We start from the raw sequence: 25,755 nt of genomic DNA, 5'->3' as shown, positions 1-25,755 counted from the left end.
ATCTACATATGATGAATGTATGTACTTACAAGTATTTACACCTATTTAACACTTGAAGTAATCTCTGGGGAAAAAAATTATATGAAAATGTTGGATGGAGTGGGAGAAACCTGAGTAAAGAAAAGCGGCTAGAGCGCAACAAAACTAACGAGAGCTTCAATAATATTGACCATTTGACTACTAAAATAAAATTTTTTAAACACAAACATAAAATATTTTAATGCAGCTCACTTAAACGCGTGGTGCTGAATAAGAACAATAATGCAGAGATTTTATCCATGGCAGAGATACTGGAAACTAAATTTATTTATGGCCGGAGAGTACTTAAGGCTGGCGATATTTAATACTGGAGAGCACTAAGCGTTTTATAACTGATTAAAATACATTTTAAAATACAAAACTCTTAGAGAGAATGAGAGCTTTTATTCATAAAGGTTGAAGAATTAACAGTGTGCTGTTAATGACACGACGATCGTAGACGAGCGATCTCATTAAAAGCTAATGCTTGATGTACACATGTATAAATAAATTAATTGAAGCTAGAAAAAAATGTTAACTACGGTTGATACGGAGCTATAATAATCTTTATAAATAAATAAAAAGTTCGTACAAGAATTTGATTTTGATCGACCAGTTTGTATAGCAGCTGTATGCTCTAGTGATCTGATCTAAACGATTTATTCGGAGATTGTACCGTTGTTCTTGATAACAACGCTGAATTTCGTGCAGATATCTTTTCAAATAAAAAAGTTTTGCGCACATTAACTTGATTTTGATCGTTTAGTTTTTATGGCAGCTACATGTTATAGTAACCCGATATTGGCGGTTCCGACAAATGAGCACCTTCTTACTAATAAAAGGACATTTGGAAAATTTGCAAATTGAAAATTTTTCGCATATGTACAGACTGACAGGTGGGCATATGTTCAGACATTATATATTTTATAGGTTTTACAACGTTTTCTTCTGGGAATTACAAACTTAGTGGCAAACTTAATATACTCTGTTAAGAATATAGTTATCTTGAACATCATTCTTCGGCCCCACTATGCTTAAAGCGCGCTAATCTCATTACTTAGCATTTTAGATCGCATGTATGCGGCTCACGCGCTGTTAACAGTGAGCATTTAACAGTGAGCATTTAACAGCAGATGGTCGCTCTTCTCTCGCAGGAGTACTCAGCACTGTTAGCGCTGCCACTGAAAAGCCAACATTGAAGTCTCGCTAATATAAAGGTATTCGTTGCGGCGACGAAAACCAGTTCACCGTGAGATATCGAACAAATTGCAACACTAGAAAAGAATTCAAAATAATTCTATTGCAAAAATAAAAGCACAAAATGCAAGCGTATAAAAAAAGCATGAAATGAGTGACGCGCGTTAATCAAGAGCAACAAATTTAACGCATAAAAAATTAAATTTGGAAATAAAGTATGCCCATTGTGCATAGATTGCAAAGATTTACAATAAAGTAATAAAAAAGCAACATATATAAAGTGAAAACTGGCCAAACCGGTTACTGGTTGTTAAAGTGTCCGCGACAAAGGCAATAAACGTGACTTATTGCTGGGAACATAATAAAAATAAAAATTTGAGAAATTCCCAAAGGCAACTGAAAAATCCATAGTGAGTTACTACATACGTGCAAAATAGTTGCAAACAAAACTTTCACTAAAAATTTAAATTTACAAAAATTTAAAAATTTACGAAAATTTACAAATATTTAATAATTTACAAAAATTAAAAATTTTCCAAAAATTGTGAAAGCTCAGAAAGCAAAGAACTTGCTGAAAACACTGAGAGATTAACAACAACAAAAACAGCAACAAAAATCGAAACGGTGAAGTGACGTTAAAACTGCCAACAGTTTTACATAAACACACATCCAAGTAAAGGCAAAAAATTTAATTTTTTTGCGCAATTCTGCTGTTTTCTTAACGGTATATGGAAACTATGACTTCAACACTGCTGCAACAACACGCCACACAGACAGCAACAACCACAGCACATCATTTTCAGCACCGCAGCCATCACCACCACAACCAACATCAGCACCATCATTTGCATTCGCATCCCACGACGACGACGACCACACAAGCCGCCGCCGCAGCAACTGTCGCCGCAGCCGCTATGGCGTGGTCAACTGAGAAATTACGCTTCTCCTGCGTGGATAATATTGGCTTGAGACAATTGTGGAAATTAATTGCATTGGATAGCAGCAGCAATAGAACCAGTAATAATAATAATAATAATAATAACAACAACAGCAGTATCACAACAAATGGCGCTAATATGAACGACTGCGACGCAATGCAACACAACAAGCACAACAACAATGTGGATAATGTACAACAAATGCAAGAAAATTGCCTTAGCAACAATAACAACCACAACAATAATAATGAGGTGAGTTTCTAAACAGTTAATTAGTTTATTATATTTTGTATATACGTACTCAATAATAAGGCCAATTAGGGTGGTGTAAAATACTAGAGTTGATGTTAAATTTTAGTTTTGAGAGAGCCCCATTTTGTTGAAAAAGTAGCCAAGACATGCGTTAAAATTTAAAGATTTTGAATTTACTTCAATAAATGTATTTTTTAAATTCAAAATGCGAAGAAAAGAAATTTAATTACCTGTTTTTGAATAAAAATATACGTATACCATAAAAATAAAATTATTTTTTCTAAATATAGAAATGAAATATATTTATTAAAAAAACATTAAATTTCAAAACAAAAATTTTTTAAATTTCACAAAAAATCCAAAAGTTAAAAAAAATCTAACATTTCAAAAAAAAATTTCAAAAAAAGTTCCTAATCTTTCTAACAAAAATTCATAATATTCCCAAAAAAAATCCAAACATCCAAAAAAAAAAAATTTCTAAAATTTCTAAATTTTCATTTCGAGATCCTCACGTAAAAACTTTCGTGGAAATGTAAAACGACGCATCGCAGATTTCTATTTCCCATTTAAATAGCACAGAAAAAAATTTTCATTAATTTTGGAATTTTGCAACTCTGAACCAGTTTAACGGGTTGGTGAACCAAATCATATTCTTATAGGAAATTTTACGCTCTACAAAAATGTCTTTACATTCCACATTCCTCAAAATCACACGCTTCTCAAACAAAAACGAAAATAAAATAAATTATAAAAGAAATGAACTGAATAAATATTACAAAAATGCATACTAGTATTCTCAGTCACGCTTACGCTTGTATACATTGTACAAACAAATGTTGTCGACACGGCGTCTGTCACTCAAAGCGACGACCCATTGTCCATTCACATCTACGCTGTCCAATAGACCCTTCAGCGTAACAACTTTAGGGCATAAGCACTCTGTATGTAAATATAATAAATAGTTACCTAAATATACAAATATATGTAAACTTGCGGCAAAAGCTGCTTAATAGCCGGGCGCCCAATTTCATGACTCATATCATAAATTCATTAAACGTATGACAGATAAGTATGCAGAAAAATTGTATGAAAAGCGAAAACACCGTCAACGCCCAGTCTGTGTTTAATAAACATATACACATATGTATGTATGTATGTGAGCGCTTCCGTTATAAAATCTTAAAATGAATGCGTCTTTGCTTTAAAACTGTTTATAATTTTCAAAGATTTCTGCACTTTTTCATTCCGAGTATTATTTATTTTGAAGGTGTTAACATTTGTTTATTTTTCTGCCATGTTTTGTAATGTTTTGAGCGAAGTTGAGTATTTTTTTTTTGTTTTTTGTATTGAGTTTTCAAGGTGTAAATATTTATGTTTCGCATTACTTTTGCACGAACTATTGAGTGTGTTTGTAGAGGTTATTAAATCGTGCTATTTTACATTAGTAGTGCTTGTTTCTCTATTTTCATTTTCATTTTCGGTTTTTTTTTTGTTTTGCATATATAATTTTTTTCTATTTATTTGTTTTTCATTTAATATTTGATTTTTTACTTGTTGCTAAGCGCTATAAACTAGTAATTATTTGCTTGATTTTATATTTTCTAATTCTGAAAATATATCTGCGTTTTTTCAAAATGTTTGCTGCTTAAAAAAATAATAAGAAATGTTTCGGTGCAAAATATCTGCAGTTTTTCCAAATTTTTGTTTTATTTTCTTAAATTTTAGCTTCGGAAATTTTTCGGTGCACCATACCTGCGCTGTTTCAGAATTTTTGTTTCACTTTCTATAATTTTTTTCAAAATTTTGAAAATACAAGCAAAATTTTAAAATTTTTGCATTGTTCACTATATTTTTGCATTATTTTTCGCCCTCAACTCATTTTCAGCTTAATAAACTAGTCAACAGCATTTTTTGTAGCACAACAACACAATTTTTTCTTTTTAATTCGCCTTTTTTTCATGCTAGCTTTGCCTTTATTTTGTTTATTATACTTGTCGAAATTTCTGCCAACCATTCTCACTAAAAATTTTCAACTTTTTGTAATACTTACCTACCTTTTCTTCTTCCAACAACCGTTTAACTAAAAATATTCCACTTCTTTTTACTTACTTATTTTTACGACTTCCACCTATAGTTTTCTCTAAAAAAATTTTCCAATTTTTTGTTTTACTTACCAACCATTTCGACTCACCTAATTGTTTTGAATAAAAATTTTCCACTTCCCTCGTCCCGATGTTTTCTTTAAATCGCTCGTTACTTTTTCTTTTAATTTGTCATAATTACTCTCTTTCTAGTTTTTTACTTGATTCAACATACCTACGTTGCTATCTAGCATAACGATTACTCACCCAGAGTTTCCCCCAAAATTTGTCTGCCGTTTTTTGACTTTTTTTATTAACTTCGCTAACTCTATGTACATATGTATAACATCTAACATAAAAGAAATTTATAAAAATTTATAGTTTTGCCCTGCACTCGACTCGATCGCCACGACTTTCTTTACATTCGTCTATCAACGCTAGTCTCACGGTAGTCAATTTTGTAGTGACGTCAATTGAGCTCACCAATAGAGATTTATGTTTGCCTACCTTCAAAAGCAAAAATGAAATAGGTATGCGGATATCCGGTTTTCTCTTGCACCATTAAAGGTGTATATCGTCAGCGCTTACCTATGCATAATCAATTAGAAAGTCTGCTGGTTATTTGCAGAAACAATTTATAGAAATTTGCATTTGATGACTAATAATTATCTGTTTTGAAAAAGTGGTAATAGAGTTCTTGGAAATTATTACAAATGTCGTCACACGTTCTCAAGAACACTTTGGCCGCTTCTGTTTCTAGTATAATTAAAAAAATATATATTATGAAAAATATTATAAGGTAGCAGTAAAATATTGAAACAAGTGATTTCTAAGCCAATCTGACAACAGTACACCTGTTTAAGGAAAATGGAAATTCCAGCAGTATTATTAACGTAAATGCTTGACTTGCAAAACAGTTGAAAATATGAGCAAATATTTGCATAATGGCTAATGACATTACAAATTAAAAAAGTATATATGAGAAGGCTAGATTGATCCATGCAAGTACATAAATCTGGAAAATAAGCTGATTATTAGCTAAGCACGACTTAATAAAAGCTGGTAACCCTCTGTATTAGATTACAACGCTACGTTTAGACTTAAACCGCTATTCAATATTTTGCAACTTTTCATGCTTCGCACTGCAGATTTCATTGCAAATCATAAGAATCGAACACATTTCGTAGTTTAAAATCGCAAAAGCTTTAACCGTTACTCAACAGTTTGCAATTTCTCACACTTCCCTCTAGCATCTATTCCAAACCGTTAGACGCCATCAAATTGTATTGTGTTAAAGTCGAACTTCCTAAATTTTAACCGAAATCAACACATGCTGAAATCGTGAAAGTCGTGGAGGCGTGTCGAGTCTAAACAAAAATTATGTCACACACAAAATTGTGCTTGTGATCACGCAGTAAATTAATATTTCACAATGCAAGTGAGGTTATCACAAAGTTGATGTGGCAATAATAATAATTATAGAAGTCATAAAAGTTGCTATATTTAAAATAATTTTACCTTCAATATGCTTATAAGCATGTTTTATATGAGCACTTACTGGCATATAAAGCACCCCCATACTACCAATATTAAACACAAATGCGATATAGCTTATCGACAAGTAATGTTCAATTGAGTTCTCTGTTCTGTTAACGACGACAGCTGAATTTTTCAAACACCGCAAAAAATATCTGATAAGATGGCAAGCTAGTTTTGAGACACAAAAATTCGAAACAACGTTAGATTGCGCTTTCTATAACTTTTTATATATTTGCAGATTTTTCTCTACTTTTTTATATTTTGTCCACTGATAAGATAAGGTATTGCCGACTATTATTGAAACACGTGTTTTTGACAACTAAAAAATTTAATAAATAAAATAAAATACTGAGGCCTCGAAACTTGATATTTAAACGTTTTCTTTTTACAACTAAAAAATTTAAAAATACTGCTGTAGAATGGCAACTACATATACTTGTATGTAGAGCCTTTGAAAATGATAAAAAGTGAAAGGGATTCATAATAGAAAACGAAAGATAAAATAATAGGAAAAATTATTTTCGAACGTTCTGTGATCGGTAAGAGGATGAATTTTTAAAGATCAAAAATAGTTTATCTCTAATTTCGGCAAAACTACGACTCTTATAGAAAAAGTTATTTGGCGAAGTTGTAGAAAATTCAAAGATCTATAACTTTCGTACCTCAAAATTTATGTGAAAAAGTAAAATTTTTAGGTTTTTTATTTTCATCTTGTATAAAAATTTTGTTTTTTACACGACCTTTGCCTTTATACATATTTTCCACAAAATTGTTTTTATTTTCTTAATACAAATTTTTTTTCCAAAAATAAACAACAAAATTATATTTTTGTTTTAAAAAAATTAACAAATTACTATTTTTCCCACGCACTTAATAAAAACATACCTACAGTCACCGCACTGAGACAATTTGCGACAACTCAATAACATTTGACAATTCAACTGTCAATTCTATTGTCAGTTATTTATAGAAAATACACTCATTATATGCTTATTTAGCGTAAAAAAGGGCAGCAAATAAGACTACCAAACTTTATGTATGACAAATCAATTAAAGTAAGTCAACAAACACAATTCATTCATTAAATTTTCAATTTGTCGGCAGCATTATAAATTGTTATTAGTAGCACGCAGTCGTCGGCGGCAATGATGTTGCGTTCGCATTGTCACTTTTATGTATGGCGCAAGCAGGCAAAATAAAAAATGTTTGATATGGGCATATTTTTATTTAATTATAAGAATTTTTACTGTTGGGACTTAAAAATTTCGATTTCTGTAAACAAAATACGAATTCAAATTTATCGATTTTGTTATTAGCGGTTCACAGCGCGCTCGCTCATTACACGGTGTTTTCATGTAAGCGCAAGTGATGTAATAAATTTATTTGTCTACAAATTTTACATTACAATAAATTAAGCACACAGCAAAAGAACAACAACTTTTATTATAAAAAAACAGCTTGCAAATAAATATTTAAATAAGGCTTATATATACTAAATGTAAATCAGCTGCGTTGACAGACGTCAAACATCATGTGTTCATGCAATTAATTATAACAAATTGACATTTGTCACATGCTGGTGGCGGACAACTGTAGCATTCACGTTGTTGTGCAAGCAAATATTGCAAGTTACGAAATGAAATGCGGTCGGTAAAGCAGTCACTTTTAAGAATTATGTTTGCTGCTTGAGGTTGAATAACACTCATGTCAGTTTTATTTGGCAAAATCATAACAAAATATTTAAATTTATATAATTATAATGTATTTAAGGCATTTTGATCAGCTTTTATTTGCACGTTTGCACTTACTTAGTTGACATATGAAACTGTTAAACGCATGTGCAAACTTATTATTTCCGGCAATATGTACAACATTAAAATATTGAAGTTTGGCTTTGTTTTTTTTCGATGCGATTTAGTCTGGTGTTTTTCTTTCGCTATTAATTTCTTAATTTTTTTTACTTTTTTAAAATATTATTTATTTCTTAATTTTTGTTTTGTTTTTGTATTGTTTTTTACTTATTTTTAGTAATTTTTGTTTTACAGTTAAAAAAAATTTTTTTCTTAATTTTTTATTTAAAATATATTTTTTTATTATTTATTTAAATTTTATTTTATTTTTTATATTTTTTTAATTAGTTCTTTAGTTTTTTATATATTTTTTAATTTTTTCGTTGAACTCGTCTCGTTCAACTGTCAAACAAGGTAGTGCATTCACATTTTAGCCCATATTGACAGTTGACAGTACGCATGTTATTCTCACACTTGGCCCCGTTCGCCAGAGTTCACGAACTCCGCACACACATTCGTCTTATGCATAATTATTATACTTATAAACGGCTTAACGCCTGTTTAACACTCAACCTACCTTTTGAACTTGACGCAATTGCGCTTGTTCAATGACGAGTCGTGCCAAAAATTGAAAGCAACACCAAAATCATTGCTAAAAGTGTAAAAAAAATGGTTAAATATATATATTTGACAAGGACTTTTTTCATAGCATGCACTATTTACCATTCGCTTGTACTTGTCTAAGACACATAACCATGTCAAAAAAGCTACTTAAGCCATTTAAAGCATGTTAATTATGTTAATATCAGCTGTTGTAGCAAATGACTTTGCTATTGAATTTTTTCTAGTAAAGTACTTGTATATTAATTATGAAGAAAATTAATGTATGTACGGAGATTTATCAAGCTTACACAAAGCTACGAACTAGTTCCTCAGTTTTTGAGATATCGAATGATCCTAATCAAGTTCGTGTAAAAAAAACGTTTTTATTTAAATTTAGCAGGAATTATTGTTTAGGATAACAATACACACTGATCGATCGTTGTGCGCTTAGTTATCATTTTTTAATATATATATGTAAAACTTTCATTGAAGCTTTTAATGTTAGTATTAAGCTTAAAGCTTATATCTAATAAATATTATATATTACATATTACAAAAATGCTGAGTGCTTAGCATATATTCTCTAAAAAAATTAAAATAATAAAACACTCCTTCAAACCACTTGACAGACAACAGGCAACGTCAATTTCAATTGCTTGACTTGAACAGCCACAAGAACAAAACATATTTTCACCAACAAACTTTTAGCACTTAACTTAATGCTAAAACTGGTTTTGGCTTTCAGCAATAAAACAAATATAGATAAAAAAAAACACTCGTTAAAATATATTTATGTGCTTCAGTGCTAAAACCGCAAAACGCCCGTCACTTTGTCTGGAAGAGCTAGCGACACATAAAAAGTTTCGTTTGAGGTACATTGAACCGGTCCAGATGACGTGTTTCATATATGAAAGCGCATGCGGCTGCACTATGAAGAATGAGATTTTGTAGCCCTACTCTTCACTGCCGCCTCTATTTTATACACACTTTTTGGCAGTCAACCGGTTGTCGAAGTAAAGCACAACTTCAAAGCAAACACCGCACAACAAAATGCGTTGACAGTTAATACGAGCGAGCAGGTCTCTAGCACGCAAAAAAAGCTACCACACAAGCTGAGTGAGAAAGGCGGACTATATGTGAAAACAATGTAGCGCATGCTGACGTCAATGCAAATAATTTAAATAATAAAAAATTGATAAATATTAATTAACAATAAGCCGTTGTTAGCATAGTTTTTTAACCAACAATTATGTAGTAAGTTAAAAAATGCGAAAAATTCAAAAAGCGGACGATTCGGTAAAAAGAAGTAAACGCGCAAGTTTCGACAGTTTTTAAGTTGTCTAGTCAACGGAATTTAAAATCCAGAACTTGCAGCAAATTATGAAACTTTTTACAAAAAAAACTTGCACCAAATTTTACATGTCAGGGTTACCATAGTATGTCGTTGCCACATGTAGATTGTATGTAGCAGTGGCAGTTATGCTGAGCAGCCCAATATTGTAAAATTAGCGTAGCACCTTTTTACTATCTGACGCACCTACAAACTCAAGGTCAGGCGCACTACGCGAACTGTTAGCTTTAGAATTGATATAAACGTACATGTATATGTATGTATTAAAAATAAACCCGTTAGCTTGAGAATTGATATAAACGTACATGTATATGTATGTATTAAAAATAAACCCGTTATCGTGTGAAATAGCAACAAAATATTGTATAGAAATTATTTGCATTTAAGTATAGCACTTTAATTGTTATTCAATAGCTTGCTAATCACTTTCGCAAACGTCAAACGGATTTACATAAATACGTAAATATTAAAGTACAAATTGACATCCGATTTTACTAATACTTTGCTAAAATCTAATAATAAGACTCAATAATTAGCAACGACGCGTCAGGTGCATACATTAAAATTTTCCGCTTAACTGTAGATAATATGCGTATAAGGGTGAGGAGCGCTGTTTTTTGACATTTGTTTGTAAAATTTTTTTACATTTTAAGGTCAAATTTGTTGACATTTGATTGTCGAAATTTTGGACATTTGTTTGGGTTTTGACACTTGAATATTTATTTTAATTTTTTGACATTTTATGACCTTATTTTGTTAAGATATTTTTGATTGTTAAAAGATTTTGACAGTTGTTTGCAAATTTTTTAGCATTTGGCTGTCAAAATTTTTGTGTTACATTTTTTGACATTTGATTGCCTAATTTCTTGCATTTGGTTATACAGTTTTATAAACATTTTATCGTTCAATTGTTTTATACATAACAGTTGATTGTCTAATTTTTTGATATTTGATTTTCAAAATATTTGACAATTGGCAGATAAGGTGACATTTCATTGTAATTTTTTACATTTGATTGTCAACCTTTTTGAAATTTATTTTTGTAAAATTTTTTGACATTTCGTCAAAAAATTTTTATGTTTGATTGTCAAAATTTTTTAATTTTATGTAAAACTTTTTGACATAACATTTCCCTGTCAAAATTTTTGAATTTTGCCTGACCAAAAAAAGAAAAATAAGCTGCTGTGTTTGTAAGTGTAGTCATTTGCCACTCCAAATTATCAAAAACTTGAACTTTTACGTACAATTTAATGAAAAAACTCGCTTTAAGTTAAAAATAAATTTTCTTTATGCTAAAATTTGTAGCACTTACAATTGCAAATCGCCGGCGCATAAGTAGCAGACGTAGATGTGCATACTAAAATCTGCTTAGTTAATGCATTCCGTAAACGTACATACATATATGCAAATAGCAACTCTGCGCACGCAGGCCCGTGAGGCGCCAATGACGTACCTCGACGCTGAACGTGCCTACAGCAAGCATACGTACATTATTGGTTTACTATAAGCGCATAGCTGACAAATCCGTCTACCGAGCAGCTGATGGTTGACGGTTGACGGTTGACGGATATGCAAGTGACACTTCCGCTACAAACGGACGAAATTTGCTTGCTTCAGGCAATTTTTTAATAATTTGTTTTTAAGTTTTATTATTTTTTTTAGTAAATGGCGGGAAATAGTATATATAAATATATTTTCAACTATGTCAAACCATTTAAAAATTAGCATTCTCCGCATGTCGTAGCAACGTGTAAAGCTCTATAATTTTAAGTAAATTTAAAAACGATTTTGTGATTAATATGCGGTAATTTTTGCGTGCAAATTGTTGTTGTTTTGAAATAATATGTAATATTTACACGGTTGACGTGCCAATGCACGAAGCTTTCTGTAGACACGTGGCATATAAAACGCTATTTTCGAAAATATTATACTAATGCACGCTTGGAAAATGCGCCGATTTCTCTTGCTTACCGCTTTAAATTGCGTCTCGAATAATGTTATTTAATTTTATACGATTTTTTACGCACATATTAATAAACATTTAAAACACGTGCCTGCATTCAGCTTCTTTTTCAGTCCACACTTTATGCTAGTCACATCCACTTTGGCCGCTTTCAACGCTGATTTCTGGGTGTTTCTTTTTATTCCTTTTAGTTTGTTATGTCATTTTATTTTATTATGTTTTGATTTTTTTTGAGTTTTTTTGATTTTTTGTTGAGTGTTTTATATATATATTTTTTTTTTCATTTATATTTCTTAATTTTTTCAATTTTCAAATTTTTTTTTGGATTTTTGGTAAATGTATAGCTTAGGCCCCCCAACTAAGGAGGCCTCAAAAATGAAATTTTTATTTTAAATCGTCTTATTTTACGCGAAAATTACAAGTCCGTGAACGGAAAGTGAACTTTTTCATAAATTCTATTATTTTTGAAATTTTTTCAAAAAAAAAAAAATACTAAAAAAAAGACTTTTAACTTTTATAATAAATATGCATTAAAAATAAAAAAAATGTGATACATTTAAAATAATTATTTTATTTTTTCCGCTGCTGAACGGTGTTCGATGCAAAATAACTATGGACACCCCGGTGTTGGACCGACCAGGGTTATTTTTTTGAGGCCGCCAGTGCGGAAAGGAGTTCGACGATCTCCGATATTTGTTCATAGATCACGGCGCAAAAGAAATCGTGACTGTTAAATTTCTTTAGTTTTTTCACAAGAAAATGTTTAGCTCGCTAAACTGGCAATTGCAGCTAATTGATCTATATTCTGCTGAATTTTGTCGCTACAACAACAACAAAATGACTTGAAAAATATGTGCAAAGTTCCTTAAATATATTTGTAAATACATACATTAATTATTGAAAAAATTCACTTTCCGCTCACGGATTTGTAATCTTCGCATAAAAATAACACGATTTAAAAAAAAATTCATTTTTGAGGCCTCCTTATTTGGGGGACCTAAACTATACATTTACCTGATTTTTTTTAATGTTCTCAATTTTTGTTGAGTTTTTTTCCTTCCCACACTTTTTCGTGCGTCTTATTTACTAACAACACACCACTCTTGAAATAATTTTCATTTATCGACCACCCAAGCTAAATATCTTTTATAAGTTCAATACAACTTTAACTCTTTTTGTTGTTGTTTTTTATATAATTTTTTTAATTAATTAATTCCCATCACGTTGCAGTTCATTAATAAAAATTTACGTTTTCTACATTCTGAGTAGCGTGGATAACCAACTTTATGTCAGACGTAGTCAACAAAGAATTTGCCGAGGCGTTCAACTCGCTCACTACGATGCCAACTTTAATAGTTTATGCACATATTTTGTATTTGCATAGAATAAAGTGACAATAATTATAGATTATTGACTTTATAAACTATAAACTTCATAATATCAAGTGGTTGGCAAACAAATTTTGTATGCAAGCACTAAGAGATCTGCCTTCCCACGAGCAAGTTATGTTAATAACCGTCTCCTAAACGAACAGGACGTTGAAAACTATAAATTAACTTTTTTATGAATTAATTCAATTTTTTTTAAATTAAAATTTAGTTTCCTAGCTTAATTGTAACAATTTGCTTTCGATTTTGATAAGTAATCGGTTATTAACTTTTGATATAGAGATTGACCGTTGCCTTGGGTAATAATCGGTGCTAAATTTCTTGAAGATATCTTATCAAATAAAAAAGTTTTCCAGGCAAGAACTTGATTTTGAGCATTCAGTTTATATGGTAGCAATACGCTATAATGATCCGATATTGGCGGTTCTGACAAATGAGCAATTTCTTGGGGATATGCCTAAAATTTCAGAATGATATCTCAAAAAATTGGTTACCAAAAAAAATTACTTCAATTCACTTCAAACATCCGCTAATTAAAAACAAATTTTATAACCTGACTTTTTATTCAATCATCATCATATCATAAACTAACATGTCGTATTATCTAATAGAATAGTTTTTGATTCAATCAAACACCATTTCCATATACTATATTTAAGTGCTTTTCAGAAGGTCCTTCATGAAACGTCAAACGTTTGCGCTTATGAAATCTTGACGAAAAATTACTAAATAAACATTAAAATGTGGTTTGCTTATTAATAATAATAGTCATAAGCAATAAATGTCTAAAAATAGTTTTCTATGTAAATATATATTTACATTAACAACAAACCATTAAAACGTCAGCAAAATGCAAAACCAGCAACAATTTCACGAGAACATTCTATAATTTTTCAATCAGTAATTATGGTATTTTTATGCAAATTTTTTAGACACACACTGAACACACATACGTACAAATGTTTTGTATAAATAAACAATAACTTAAAGATAATGGCAATTCTATACGTGATGGCATTTTGTTTTGCAATTATTTTGTATATTTATTGTTACAGCTGCTGCAGCATTTCAATATCAAGTTTAAAAACAATTTGTGTTTTGATTGTCATTTCAAATTGGAAATGTTTCTTTTTAAATATAAATTTTACTTGTTAGCTAAACATTTGTTTAACACAAGTTTTTTATTAAAATATTTTATCAAAATACTTGATGCACGGAATTTCCCATAAATTAGAGTGAGTGACGCCCGTTGACGTCGCCTCGCGCTGAATCAGTCAATTATTGAACGCACATTTTAGGCATACTGTATACATTTTTTTTCTCATAATCGATGCCAATTAATGCATGCCGGTTGTGTTGAGTCCACACAGTAGTCCGCATATAATACAAATTGTGAGCAAGAAAATTTTAAGCAAAAAATATTTAAATTGAGTCAGCTTGGCAACTCATTGTGTGTGTTTAGCTCATATCTAAAAATATAACTAGCTCTCAGAGCGTTAAATCGGTAATTGGGGACCTCGAAGCAAATTTTTTTTAAATATACAAATCTAATTAAAAAATGTATCTCCCTGGCCGGCCATTGTACTTTCACACCTTTCATTAATACCCCAAAAAGAGTAACACAACGGGTTTTCAAAAACTTTACTTATACTACGTCACCCGAAGAATATGAAGAAGCAACCGATCTAACAAAACTCACCAAACAAGTTGCCAATTCTCATAATGTCACTTTTAACACGCTGTACATTGCTCCGAAAAGATAGAATAGCGAATTAAGGTCGCTATTGGTTACAGTAATCCTAAAATGTGTAGACTAAATGTCGGTAATATGCGTTGAGGTTTTGAAATGTTGATAAAACCAGAAAGTTTTGCACTTTAAAAGTATATGGTGTTGGTAGTAAATTTTTTATGAATTCAAAAAAAATAAATAAATAAATAACAAAAAAAAAAATTTTAGATAATAATAAAAATTAAAAAAAAAATTAGAAATAAAAAAAAAATTAAAAATACAAAATAAAAACAGATTAGAACAAAACTACATATATTTAGCACAGAAAAAAAGTTACCAACACATAATACCACTTAACCACAATTTAATAGCATGAGATAAGCTGTTTTATTAGCTGTGCTTTAACGAATGTATTTCTTTAATTTATTAGTCATTTAGTTAAATTAATATTCGTTACGCATAGCCAATTATAATAGTCAACTCTTAATCAGCTGTTGATTACAGTATATGTAACGCTTTACAGCACTGTTTACAGCTTATGTTAATTTAACAGCGCTCATGTTAAACTACTCAGTAAAACCAGCGCCTTTTGGAAATGTGTGTATAATTTAGAATTTTCAGGCATTCTAAAGTTTTTTTGACCTTTTTTATTAAAGAAAATGGCCAAATTACTAAATAATAAATAAAAATAATTAATATTTTAAGGCTTTGACATTACAGTAAGCCTTAAAAGTAAACATATTTGCCAACAAAAGAAAAAGTGTAACAACTTCTTTAATATTTAACTAAATAAGTAAATTATAGTTTTAATTAAACTTAATTTCTTAAAGTATCTCGCTTTTCTGCCTCGAAATTCACTATAGCCCGCTTTTATAGTACCACAAAAAAGTCAAGCACACAATTTTTCTAAATAGCCAATTATTTCCACGTGAGTATGTGTTGGTATGTGGCATAACAAGAGTTTTATTTGAATGAAAAGTGCCGTTGAACGGAGCTCGTACAGCGTTTATAGCGTGTATAAATATTTAAGTATTGCAAATAATTAAAGAGATAAAGTTGTTTATACCTACATCGAGAGAGGCCCAATGTTAATTGTATAACGAATACTTGTTTTCCGCACTTACCAATATGCAATAAAATAAATTTAGGTAGTGGAAAAGTTCAAGCAGTAAATACCTTATCCCTTCAATATACTGTTTGTTCTATTTTTTACAATTTGTTTGAGCAAGCTTTAGCCTCAATTATGTGCATAACATTTGTTCTACCGTGTTAATTACTCGGCTTAGATGAGCTTGCGAAAAGTGAGCGCCGATAAGCAGAGGTCATCAACTGCATTTGCTTTGAGGCAGATATTTGAAAAGGCTTATGCTAATAAACGCCTGGCTAAGCTAACGTAAAGCTACCGTTATGACAATATTTCAACAAAACAAAAAAAAAAAAAAATAAGCGTGCCGTTTCGAGTTTTATAATTCAAGCAAAATAAAATTTAGAATTGAATTTCAGCAAATTGATATGTTTTAACTGACAGCGGACTAGAAAAAAAGTAAGGCTTAGGGTAGGCACACAGTGGTGCGAGTAAAGCAAGCGAGCACAAAATATGACGTTTTAATGGCACTTTTAGCTACATATGTGTTATAATTGTATGGGTTTATTTTGATATTTTGACATGCATCCACCTATCTAATTACTGGGCGATTTGCCTTCCACCAAATAATTGACTGTTTTACATAAAAGAACTTGATTTTGATAGTTGGGTTTGTATGGCAGCTATATGTTATAGTTGTGCGACCTAAGCGATTTATTCGGAGATTATACAGTTGTCTTTGACAATAACTCGTGAAGATATCTCGTCAAATAAAAAAGTTTTCCACACAAGAATTGGATTCTGATTGTCAGTTTGTACGGCAGCCATATGCTATAGTGGTCCGATATCGGCGGTTCCGACAAATGAGTAGCTTCTTGGTTAGAAAAGAACGTATTTGAAATTTTAGAACAATATCTCAAAAACTAAAGGGGCTAGTTCGAGTATATACAGATAATTTTTCTAAAAAACTTAAACAATGAACTTCATTGATGACGAAAATTCTTTTAATTTCCGACTTTCTCAAAACTTTCATTATATATGATTGACGTATTAACGCTTCAATGAATAATCTACCATACATACGTTTGTAAATATGGTATGTGCTGTGTTAAAAGCTAACCGAGTGCCATGACCGTTCAGTTGTTCAAACGTCGACTTACGATTACAATTCGTGTATCACTCGCTTTTTGGCGCTATTTTACATTGAATGAGATTTTCCATTGAACTCTGAATTAGTGGCTCAACCTCTATTTTGGGTCATTGGGTTACTATTTACGTATCTAATAAAAGTTGCATGAGGTTTCAATAATTTATGTATAGCACCAGCGATATTTACGAAACACCGGAAATCGTGGTGATAAATAATTCCTAGTTTTTTTACACTACTTTTATCTGTTTTATTTTTTTTTTACATTTTTTTGGGGTCAGCGTATTTGACGCTGCATTAATCAAATGATTGACGTTATCGCTTCTTGCGCGTTTGATGAATGGAAGAGGATTGCTCAGCGATTGTGAAAGCTTGCTGCAATTTTTGTTGTATAAGTCAAACTTGTTTTTTGTTTTTAAATAATACCACATTTTAACAGTTTTTTTTTTTACTTTTCAATTTTATTAAAATTTAATTTTATATTTTTTTAATTTGATTTTTAATTTTTCATTAATTTCTTTATGTATTTTTTAATATTAATTTTTTTGCGGTTTTCATTATTATGCTTGCACTTGTCAAGCAAACATGCGTATGTGCTTCATACATTTCATCAATGAGGTTTTGGCACTTAAGAAGCATGTATTTACTACTCAAGTGGCACTTTAGCAGCTGCTTCGGCAACTCATTGTAGTTTTCGGGTTTCCCAAAAGCTCGTCAAGCACAAGCCACAATCGCTACAAAGTATTTGTTGAAAAAATTTTATGATTTGCCAAATTAAATATTTCTCTTTTTTATCAAATTATCTACTACCTTTTACGCTTGACATGTGAACACTTTAACGCGTAACTTGTTTTGACATTTTTGCTGGTAATTCCTTTTTCAAATGGAATGTCATGCAACGGTGTCGACAAAAATTATTAAATATTTTTTGTTGTTGTTTTTTATATAAGTGTATATACATACATTAGTATGAACATTTTAGTGAGTTTCGGCGTGTTTGTTTGGTGTTGTAAACTTTTATCGTTGCTTATCAAGCAGCAAATATAAAAAAAATATTAAAAAAATATGACTGATAAGCGACAAACTGCCATATGCCCTCTTAGTAAAATACTCCAGATACGCGATATTCATAAAATAGCTGGTTTGTTTTGCGTTGAAGATGACGCAGTTGAATGTGTTAAACACAGCGTGTCGGTTGCGTTAGCTAGATGTGGGTGCGTCTTACGTTAAGCGTAGTAGTATTAGCGAGTTGGAAAATAATGTTAAATAAAATAGTTATTAATTATAGAAAACAATTTAATATAATAAAAAATCAGAAACAAAAATACATTAAAACAATATAGTCAAAAATAAATGTTTTGAAAAAATGTATTTTCAAATATAATCTTTTTCACAAAAAAAACGACCAAAACAAAAAACGAAATGTTTTAAAAAAGATATTTTCAAAAAATAGCTTTTTATTTAAAAAAAAAAATTTCAACATAAAAATATGTACTCAAAAGTAAACATTTGTAATATTTTTAAATTTTAACTTTGAAAAAAAATATCATTTGGAAAATGTTATTAATTAAAATATTAATACTATTTATTTGGGAAATATTTTTTTGTGCAAAAAAAACTTTTCCATATACATATATTATTCCCAAAATAGGATTTTTCCTTATTTTTTTAGGATTTTTCTGCTTGAATTAAAATTTTTTTCGTCCAAATTTTCAAAATTTTTTTTAAGAATTTTTGGTAAATAAATTTATTTTTAATTTTTTTTTTATTATATGGATTTTTTACTTTTCTAACAGTTTTTAGCAAAAATTACTAATCACCAATTTTTTTCTTTTTTTTCCCCTTCTTGCAGAAAAACGACTTTGAAAACTATATGAATGACTATTTAAGTCAGCGTGATATACTACCGCCCCATCGCATGTCATTATTGAAATTTCTGGCCATTGTAAGTATTTACGCATACATAGCAAATATTTTTTAAATCAATATTTTTGTTTAGCTACAATAAATATTAACACAGTAAATGCAAAAATTTTCCATGCGCTTAAATCACAAGCACAGATGTACGCATTTTTGTATGTATGTATGCACAGCATACGTCACTCGCGCCAAAGAAATGAGTTGCGTGCGCGAAAAATATGAATAAACACGGCGTGCGAGATATGCGATTAAAACTGTAATTTTATTGCGCGCAGTGTTGCTGCTTGCGCACACAGGCGCAAAAATTCTCACATATGTATATATATATATATTTTTGCACATTTTTGCTACACATACCAGGCAGTTAAAACAAAAACATAATGAAATTTTATAATTTAAAGGCGAAGGAAAGTAGCCATAAAGTAAGACTTAAATTATAAGGCTTGCAAAGGTTAAAAAAAAGCGCCAAAATTAAAGTAAAATGATATCCAACACTTTAAACAGTAAATGTAATACGATAAAGGCGCAGACTTCCTGCTTTACAGCAACAAAGAAGCAGGCAGACAGTAGCGTTCCTACCACACCGGGGTTTAGCTTATGTGCGCGATTAGGTGTATGTAGTAAAGAGAAATTACATTTCCTATAGATGGCGTTATTTATCTGTATATCACGTTGTATAAGACCGGTCGCGTTAGAAAGATGGCATTTCATACTAAAAAAGCTTTTCTAACAGTTTTGTGATTCGTTGATTCAGTTTCATAAATAATCAAAATTGATAAGCAAATGTCAAATGCCTTGCAATATTTGCAAATAACATATATGCAAGTGATGTTGCCAACACACTGCAATTGCATTTTTTCTGTTTTCAAACTGGGATTCACGCGTTCCGCGGTGCGTAAAAATTATTACTTTTGATATTTAAAAACACATTAAATTTCCTGATAAGCCCTATTGAAAATTGCAAAAAAAAATTTAGTTTCGTTGCAAACACTTTAGCGGCAATTAATAACGCTAATTGTTGTTCATTGACATTTATTGGCTAACAATCAGCTGTGCTATAGACATTGCGAAGCAGTTATTTACTTTGGGTGACAATAAAAAAAATTAAATAAAAGAATCAATGAAAAATGTATAAAAATATATATATTTATAACAATAAAAAAATGTTATAATAAAAATCAAAAAAAAAACATCAAAGAAAAAGTCATAAATACTACCCGAAAAATAAATACAATAAAATAAATTTAAAAAATACTTCATTATAGCATCAAAGAAAAAATCCTAAAAAAATATCAGCAAAAGCCGCAAATTAAAACCAAGTGGGGTTCAATTAAAGGTTATGGAACTTCTGCACGTCATATTGAACAATCGCATCAGGCGCGCGACGCGTGAAACAGTTCTTCATTTTGAAATTGAAAAAAAAGTAAAAGTGAAGTATAGCAAATCACAGTAAAAGTGCAGTGCTGCTGAGCGCTTTTTCTTTTAAATTTTTGACGTTTGTATAACATAACACTGTATCATAACAATTATACCTTGAACAGGGCGATGAAGTTTGTAAGGTGTTGTAAAGTGTTGTCCTGAAGGAAACTTAGAAGATCCTAGTACTTGTAATATATATATAAATGTACGCACTAGTCCCTCAGTTTTTGAGATATCGATCTGAAATTTTGCATATGGTTTTTTCTCCACAAGAAACTGCTCACTTTTCGGAATTGTCGATATCGGATCACTATAGCATACAGCTGCCATACAAACGGAACGATAAAAATCTAATACTTGTATGGAAAACTTATTTATTTGATAATATAGCAATAATTACAGTCTTAGGCAGCGCTACAATCGTCGTAAATTTTATTCAAATCGGATTACTATAACAAATAGCTGCCGTACAAACTGACCGCTCAAAATCGAGATAAGGAGTTCTTTTTCCATTTTATACTATAAGAAATGCACTTGTGAAGGGTATTATATTGTAGCTTCGGTACAGCCAAAGTTTACGTTTATTCTTGTTTTTTCTCTTTATTTTAATTAAAACATGCGCGGCACTTACACTTCCTTGCAAAACAAATTTTGGACTTTGCGCTCAACGCTTAATTGCGTCACTTGTGACCTTTAAAGCTAGTAACGAAGCATACCCTTTTGTTTATGCTGTTGTAAACAGTGTGAATAAACTTAACACTCAGCTGTTCGCCGATTCGTTGAGTGTTTATCGAAGTTAAATATGGATGTTAGGTGTAATATACTTTTTTAAATAGATTTTACAAATTGAAAAAAAAAATTATGAACATCATCCTCATGTAATTCATAAAAGAACAAGCGCCTGCTAAAAAACGCACTTAAGCAATCTACACATAAAAATTCTCGGCGTCTGGCTGTTGTCTAGCCGCCTCATTGGCGGCATGCGTTGACATTCGTTTATTGCGCCCTCGAAAGCTTTGATTAAATGTAACAAATGCCTATAGATTTGGCGCTGAACATACATACATATACTTATCAACGCTTTAGCTGTGTCGAGGTTTATTATGATTTGTCAGGCTTATTAAAATTGTTTATAAACTATTTGAAGTAAACAACTAATATATAGTTCAATTTTACTTTATTTCTTTGTAGAACGCGCTGGAATTGAGTGCACCCGCAACGCCGGCGCTGCTGGAACACAATCAAAATAATCAGCATTTTAACGCCAACGTTAAACCGCCAGGTTGGATGCAATTATCCGGGCACCCAGAAAGGTAAATAATCTCTACAAAAATGTATGCAACTGCTGAATTTGCGAAAACACTCCAAAATTTTAGAAATATCAGAAAATTTACTTATCCCTTCTTTTCTCCTTTGCAGCATTGTCCCCACAACTGCCGGCATTGTGCGCAAACGCGTCACCAGCATGACCGACAATGAGGTGCTCGCCTACAAGCTACTCACACAGGAGCCGCAAACGGCCAAAATTGTGCCGCAATTTTACGGCGCACAAGCGGTGAATGGTGAAAACTTTATCGAACTACAGGATCTCTTGACTGGCTTCAAGGATCCCTGTGTAATGGATATTAAAATGGGTTGTCGCACTTTCCTCGAATCGGAAGTTACCAATAAGACGTTGCGTCCGGATTTATATAAGAAAATGGTTGCTGTGGATCTATTGGCGCCCACAGCCGAAGAGGAGTCTGCGCAAGCTATTACCAAACTACGCTATATGCTTTTCCGCGAATCGATGTCATCATCACAATCGAAAGGTTTTCGCATCGAAGCATTGCGCCTACGCGGTCGTCCGCCTGTTAAAGATCTGAAGACAGTACGTAATAGCGATCAAATAACACAAACTATCGAACAGTTTCTCGGCTCAAAGCGTACGGTGACAAAAGAGCTGATCAAGCGACTGAAACATATGCGCATGGTTATGGAGAAATCAGCATTCTTTCAGCGACATGAAGTTGTTGGCTCGAGCATTTTTATCGTTTACGATGACGATAAGGTAGGCGCTTGGTTAATCGACTTTGCCAAGTCGCGACCGCTGCCCGCGGGTGTTAATGTGAATCATCGTGCCACATGGATACCCGGTAACTGTGAGGAGGGCCTGCTCAAAGGCATGGATGAGCTGATCAATGCCTTCGAAAATGTTTATGCGAGTCATGGCAGTCGGAAATGCTTACAAATATAAGGAATTACATAATGAATAATGCAGCAGTGCTGCAGGCAATTAGACAATAGCTGTAATTACAATTGGTTGGTTAAAGAAGCGTTGACGTTTCTACTTTCATATTAAGGGGGAAAATAATATGAAAACTAAATTCTACAAAAATCATACATGTATCTTTCCTATTCGCGAAAAATATCCATTGTATAGTTTAAGTTTGTGTTTATACTGCCATAAGACTGATATGCATTGCGTGCATTTAAACGAAAAAATTTCGCCTCACACATACACCTATATTGCCCTATTTATAACTATTTTATCGTATATTATTATTTACTTTATTTGCTTACGTTTGTATTTTCCATATTGGAAAAAGAAGCCTTAAAGTAAAAAAAAAACAAAAACCTCATATTCACGTTCTAAAATCATTTGCATATATATTTAAAGAAGAGTCTTTGTCGTCAAAGAATTTGTTACTAGATATGTATATAAACCATCTAAAAGTATTTCTAGTTAGTTTTCAAAAATTGTATATAGTACTTCATGTGAACATTATTTGTAAACTGCAATTGTAACAAAAAACAGGAATTTTGCTTTAGTACACAAGTAAAAAACGAGCATTATGTCTAATTCATATGACAGCTGTCATTTTATATGCAAAAAAGTTACTTAAAATACGTCAGTGTGTAATCCTATTTGTAGTTCAGTTTTAAATTTACGATCTTTTTATATTAATAAAAAAGGATGTTAAAAAATTTGTATGAAATAAAAATTGTACTTGGATTTTGAAAAACACCTTGTTGTATTTAAACTTAGAAAGCGTCTTTTACGGGCAATAATAAGTATTGGTGCCAAAAAATGCCAAAATTGAGTAAATACTACCCATACAGCAATTATAGGGATTTTTAAACTTCTGACTGACTTGTAACAATATGAAAAATATTTTAGTAAAATTAGGTGAACGATTAAGTTTGGATATACTACAGTTTACTGCTGAAAATGTGTGAAATCGGCCCACGAATTACAACAGCTCCCATATATACAATTTATCATATATGTTATGCCCAGTATGACTTCTACGATTCACAAGAAATTATTTTTCTGCGGTAGGTTGCGAAATACCCTTTTTGAAATGGAATCTCATTTTTTGGTTTCAAAAACCAGTCAATTTTTTTATGGATCTTGAATAAATTTTCTGACCCCCAAATATGTCGGTTTTGCTTAAAAACCAGCCAGACGAGTGAAATGATATGTACGTTCAGTAAGCTCAAACGTCAACACTTTGGGGAGCTGTTTCGGTGTGAAGCAATATTTGCTTTGAAACGTACTGAATTGAGATTCCTAAAACGTGTCTAATTCAATGGATTCGTAAATTCTAATGGCGGGAGAAAATATATTTTTATATACTTAAGACAAGATAAATATTTTCAAGTTTTCTTAGTAAATTTAATGCGTATATATCCTTGAGTCCGACTCGCGATAATATAAAAGTAAAAAGCTCGTTTTTGGACAAAACTTTAAACCATAAACCTGTATGGTCAGGTATATATGTATAATTTATTTTCACATTGGAAAGCCTGGTCCTGACACTCGTTATATACACACTCCATATATCAATCTATAAATGCTTCAATTGATTTAATTTGACGTATACAGTTTGATATATTACCAAAAATATGGATTTAATAGGAACATAACGAAATGTACATCTTAATTAATATAGTTAAAGAAAACCGGATGTAGATAATCATATTCAAGACAGTTAAAGGAAAATGCATGAAAAACTCTCGTCAATTTTTCCGGTAAAACATAGTTAAACAGTTTTATTTTTACACTTTCGCAACATGTAGGTACAGAGTAAAATAGTTTTGTTCACTTAACGGTTATTTGTATCACCTAAAACTAATCAAGTTAGATAAAGGGTTATGTATATATTGGTCCAATAAAAGTTCGTTCGGTTTTTTATTGATTTTTCAAAAGATGATAACTTTGTGTACATTTGTCCGATTTAAGTCAAATATGCGCCGTTTTGTTCGTAAACTTGTTACCAACGAGATGCCAACTTCATTATACCCTTCTCGTAGAAGGCTGCGTCCCTATTGGCAAAAAACTCGGAGATCCAAATTTCACAGGCCTCTCTTGAGGCCAACTTCTCACCATTAAGCGCGTTTGCCATGGACAGGAAAAGATGGTAATCACTTGGTGCCAGGTCCGGACTATAAGGTGGGTGCATTAGAACCTCCCATCCGAGCTCCCGGAGCTTCTGGCGCGTCACCAAAGACGTGTGTGGCCTGGCGTTGTCCTGATGGAACACAATTCGGCCTCTGTTGATCAAAGATGGCCTCTTCTGGATGAGTGCTGCCTTCAAGCGGTCCAGTTGTTGGCAGTAGAGGGCCGAATTGAGCGTTTGGCCATAGTGGAGCAGCTCGTAGTAGATGATTCCTTGCCAATCCCACCAAACACACAGCAAAACCTTCCTGGCTGTCAATCCGGTCTTGGCCACGGTCTGGGCCGCTTTGCTCTCGATGTTGTCTTTGCAGCGATTCGCAGATGGAAATTCGGTCCATTATGTTTTTTTACGTTAGTTTGTGTGGCACCCCAACATCAAGCTTCTTTTTGAATCCAAGGTTATGCAAACGGTTCCAAACGGTTTTTTGGCTTATCTTATTGGGTATATGCATTAATTCGTGCGGTTTTCTAAGAGAGGGCTCTACTAATATTATTTCGCGTCGTATTCATCTGTGGCTATATTCATTTCAAAGGTACTGCCATTTCGCGTCGTTTTCAGTAGATATAAATTGTTTGATCGTGAACAACAATTTGTTTCATTCATTTGAAAATGTCGAAATTTGTACCAGATAAAGTGTTTTTGCGGGGAGTTCTTCTTCATTATTTTAACATGAAGAAAAGTGCTGCCGAAAGCCATCGTATTTTACTGGACGTTTATGGTGACCATGCTTTAGCCGAACGAACGTGCCAAAAGTGGTTTGCACGGTTTAAAAGTGACAATTTCGACTTAGACAACGGAGAACGACCCGGACAACCAAACAAACTTCAAGACGAAGAATTGGAGACATTGCTCGACGCAGATGCATGCCAGACGCAAGAAGAACTTGCAAAAGTA

General features: G+C 31.8%; 1 protein-coding gene across 3 annotated transcripts; it reads left to right on the top strand.

The window, feature by feature from the left end:
• Positions 1–1,249: 1,249 nt before the first annotated feature.
• IP3K1 (inositol-trisphosphate 3-kinase-like protein) lies at positions 1,250–23,424 on the top strand. 3 transcript variants are annotated; one of them, XM_014230794.3, is made up of 4 exons: positions 1,250–2,405; positions 18,933–19,025; positions 21,611–21,732; positions 21,839–23,424. In XM_014230794.3, exons 1-4 carry the CDS (start codon positions 1,944–1,946, stop codon positions 22,653–22,655), a joined length of 1,494 nt encoding a protein of 497 aa, XP_014086269.2. In that variant the 5' UTR covers positions 1,250–1,943; the 3' UTR covers positions 22,656–23,424. The 3 variants fall into 3 exon arrangements, with proteins under 3 accessions (XP_014086269.2, XP_014086270.2, XP_069962869.1); XM_070106768.1 differs by lacking the exon at positions 1,250–2,405 and adding an exon at positions 18,275–18,294; XM_014230795.3 differs by lacking the exon at positions 18,933–19,025.
• Positions 23,425–25,755: the final 2,331 nt, after the last annotated feature.

This window comes from Bactrocera oleae, chromosome 3, assembly GCF_042242935.1.
Source record: "Bactrocera oleae isolate idBacOlea1 chromosome 3, idBacOlea1, whole genome shotgun sequence".
NCBI classification, from domain to species: Eukaryota; Metazoa; Arthropoda; class Insecta; order Diptera; family Tephritidae; genus Bactrocera; species Bactrocera oleae.
The sequence above is the reverse complement of the archived record's forward strand: the minus strand, read 5'-3'. Positions and strand labels throughout refer to the sequence as shown.